A 3613-nucleotide genomic window follows, 5' to 3' on the forward strand; every position below is an offset into this window, starting at 1 on the left:
TATTAAAAAAAAAACAACGTAATGAAAAAATGTGCTGTAAAACTACAAAGAATATGTTTTTCTTGTGCCCTCATAATATATAATATATATAATATATTCGTAATTGCATTTATACGTATAATGTTTGCCATTGCATAACCAACCACCATGTTACTAACCATGACGTTACATTTAGTTGACACAACTAACTTACAAGGTTTTTAGATATTATATTTATTTTATAATTAGGTAAAATTTTATTTTCTTGTTAAAATTAATTTCATATTGCCTTATTATACTGCGGCTATTATATTGCGACTGTTATCGATTTTAGCAACATAAATATTATGATCACGCCATGAAAAAAAAAAAACACAAAAATCATAAGCTTTTGTGAAATCGCTCGTTGCCCGTCACTTTTACAGTCTCAATTATTTTCTCATCGCGTGTGATGCATCGAAAGCACTGTTTTTGTGACTTTGAGCACCGTGACTTAATGTTGTGGGAATGTATGGAAATCTAAACAGGATATGGAAACACCAACAAATGTACCATCAAGGATTTCTTCTGTGCTACTTCGTACCTTGTCACAGTGACAAGTACAAGAGATCCCTATAGTGGCTTTCATATTTATTGTCAGTGTGACAAGGTACGAAGTGGCACAGACGTTAAATTCCTTGACTCTATGTCAGGAATTGGCAATTTTATCATGGCCTAGTGTCAGACAAGCGGTTTCTTGGTTTAGCGGTTTTTCTTATTACTTAGATGCTAACCGTTTCTAACAAGCCTATCTACTACTGTTACATTGTTGTATATTTGACTAAAGTTTAGGATAATCGTGATCATTTTAAATTTCTTTATTAAGGCTTCAAATTTCAACATAGCTGGATTAAGGGTTGGTGAAAATAAATTATACTGCATGGTTTTATTTTTTAATAACAACAGTCGTTTGCTGACATTTTTATACATATTTTCTACAAATAAATAATTTAAAGCTAAGGCGACATAAACAATTAATAAAAATAGTAATTTAAAAAATACATAGGAAATGATTTATATACAATTATGATAATGAATATGATAGATATGTACAAAACAAGTGTTGTTAAATCTTACAACATACTTACACAATATTAAAGCCAAGGACTGGTTGTCACAACCATAAATATTTTATGAAATACATATAAATACTATTATATACTACATAGAACTTTATAAATAATAGTTATTCGTCAACCTTACAAAGGTTTCTTAACATGACTAAATAAATTTGAGCGAAACAAAAACTTAACAAATCAGTCAACAAATAAACATTCACACTCAATAAATAGCAAAATAAGTTAATAATTTTAACGATGGGTGTGTACGAGAAATCTCAAAACTAGGTCATAACATCTAGGGCATTTCACTGGGGCTTTTGGCCTGAATACGCTAGGCTCTGTGCATCTATAGACCTGCCCCAGCCGCCGCTGCTGTGTCCGCTGCTAGCGCCGCTGCCGCCGTATCCTGCTGAGGAGTCACCACCGTAACCACTGGAACCACCGAAGTCGTGGCTCGATGTGTGACTGGAACTATGATGAGGATGCGCCACTACTTCATATGTCACATGCTTCTGCTGGGACAACAACTTCTTCAGACCAATAATCGCCGACAGGACCAAAGCCAACTTGCCAATCAGCAACGCCTTTCCAGCAATCAACGCAATCGCTCCAATAGCCAGCGGCATTAACGCCATCAGCTTCATCGCCAAAGCCATCATCAGCGGCCCGAGAATCTTCTGCGCCTTCTTTTTCTTGCCCCTACCTTCATCTGAAACTTCATTGTCTTCCGTGAACGAAGAAACTGTTTCTTCCAAAGCTCGTCCTACGCCCGAAACTGTATCCACAACATCAGATCCTTTCACTTCAACGCGTATGGAGTGCGTGTCCAAATATCTCTTTAATCTCGAAAGAGGATCCAAGGATCGTGGGGCACCAGTTTCTTGAGGAGCGTCGGTAGCCCTCACAACAGTGACTCCATCGGACAGGACGAAGCTGTCCTTCTGTCCGATCATCTTGTCGACGAAAGAGAAGAACTTGTATTTCAAACATGACGTGGAATCCTTCCGCAAGCAGTCGTTAAATCCATCCAGGTCGTTTTCCGAGTGTCCCGTGTCTTGGGCCGGGAGCGCGACGCACGCCGACGCGAGCCAGAGAACAACACAAGTCCGCCACATACTAAGTTCGTGCACCACACTGGCGCGCTCGCGATTCGCTGTAGCTTAAATACCCTCCTTCCCTCGCCTGTTGAAAAAACTCACCGAAATCACAGAATGGACTTTCTTCGTCTGGAAGTAAAAGTGTGGTCCAGGTTTCATAAGACGTTGCATTAATGTGAAAGCCCGTGTTATTACTTGAAACGTAAGCGGAAATCGTAAAGGTCGCGGATTCGTGTCGGGCACTTGTTTTCGTTCATTCATGATTTTAGTGCAGCTTTGAAGCTGAACAAGTTTCAGGCAAGATTGTATAACCTTCATATGTATACCTACTGGAATAGTTTTTTTTTATATTTTGCTACTATTATCGCACACCCAACTTTAGAATTCCTGGTGGCAAATTATACGTCATTACGTCATTTTACGGAATAACATTTTTATTTTCTAATGCTGTACTGTATAATACTGTAATGTTTCTCAAAATTAATTACGCACACTACTTAAATTATAAGCTTTAAAGCTCTGCCTCTCGGCACAACAAAATATGTCCCATTGTTATATTTTTATGTTCTCAATATCCGCGTAGTTAAACTTATTTATTTTAATAAGTACTTAACTTTATACGGAAACGAGAGTATGTACCTACCAGTTGCATTAAGCTACTCTTATATCTTCACTTAAATATAACTATATGGTTCAAAAGTTCAGTGCTACTCGTACAACTATTGAATTGTATCAATACGACATTTTATTAATTGTATAAAAAACAAAATGTTCTTTCTGGTTGTCTAAGTTTTTTTTTTCATTCATAAAAAATTGATATTCAAAATCATGTCTTCGTCATTCAAAATACTTAATAGTCAATAGAGAGATAGAGTAATACAAAATAGTAATTTTTGACCATAGTTGGGAGCTTTTGTACTAAAGTTAGGTGTTCGGACGAAAATATTGTATAATTATGTAATCTTATTTTGCACATCTACTCTCATATAAAGTATCATTCTATGGAACTCGCTAACTATGTAAACAAACCGCCATATTTGAATTGTCTCTGAATGTCAATTTACTAGTGACTTTTGTTTACATAATATTTAGCAAGTTCCAAACTGCCGTATTCGAACTTCAAGATATTCACAAGAGACGACACGTACTAGATCCATTCTAGATACGTTATAGGTTTAGATTTCAACTAGTTCTCTTTTGCAGCGAAATTCGGGCAACTAATGTCACTTTTACCGTAGATCGTGTTAGATACCTATTAGATGTGAATTAGATCTCTAAGTAATATCTTGTGGAAATCGTTCAAGAGTATCTCCAGTATCGCGGAAATGTCAAATTTGACAGGTTAGATCTTAAACATATCGTTATCGTATCTTGACGATGTCTAAAAGATATATAATAGATGTCTATTACAAAATCCGAATCGAGCCCATAATATGA

General features: G+C 36.2%; 1 protein-coding gene across 1 annotated transcript; it reads right to left on the reverse strand.

The window, feature by feature from the left end:
• Positions 1 to 1246: 1246 nt before the first annotated feature.
• LOC134657509 (uncharacterized) lies at positions 1247 to 2443 on the reverse strand. Its single transcript, XM_063513084.1, has one exon. The coding sequence runs from the start codon at positions 2192 to 2194 to the stop codon at positions 1385 to 1387; it is 810 nt and encodes a 269-aa protein (XP_063369154.1). The 5' UTR covers positions 2195 to 2443; the 3' UTR covers positions 1247 to 1384.
• Positions 2444 to 3613: the final 1170 nt, after the last annotated feature.

The sequence above is a fragment of the Cydia amplana genome, chromosome 20, assembly GCF_948474715.1.
Source record: "Cydia amplana chromosome 20, ilCydAmpl1.1, whole genome shotgun sequence".
Lineage (NCBI taxonomy): Eukaryota > Metazoa > Arthropoda > Insecta > Lepidoptera > Tortricidae > Cydia > Cydia amplana.

Bases quoted from the DNA above. Each gene is read 5' to 3' on its own strand.
- LOC134657509 (XM_063513084.1), bottom strand. From the start codon at position 2,194: ATGTGGCGGACTTGTGTTGTTCTCTGGCTCGCGTCGGCGTGCGTCGCG.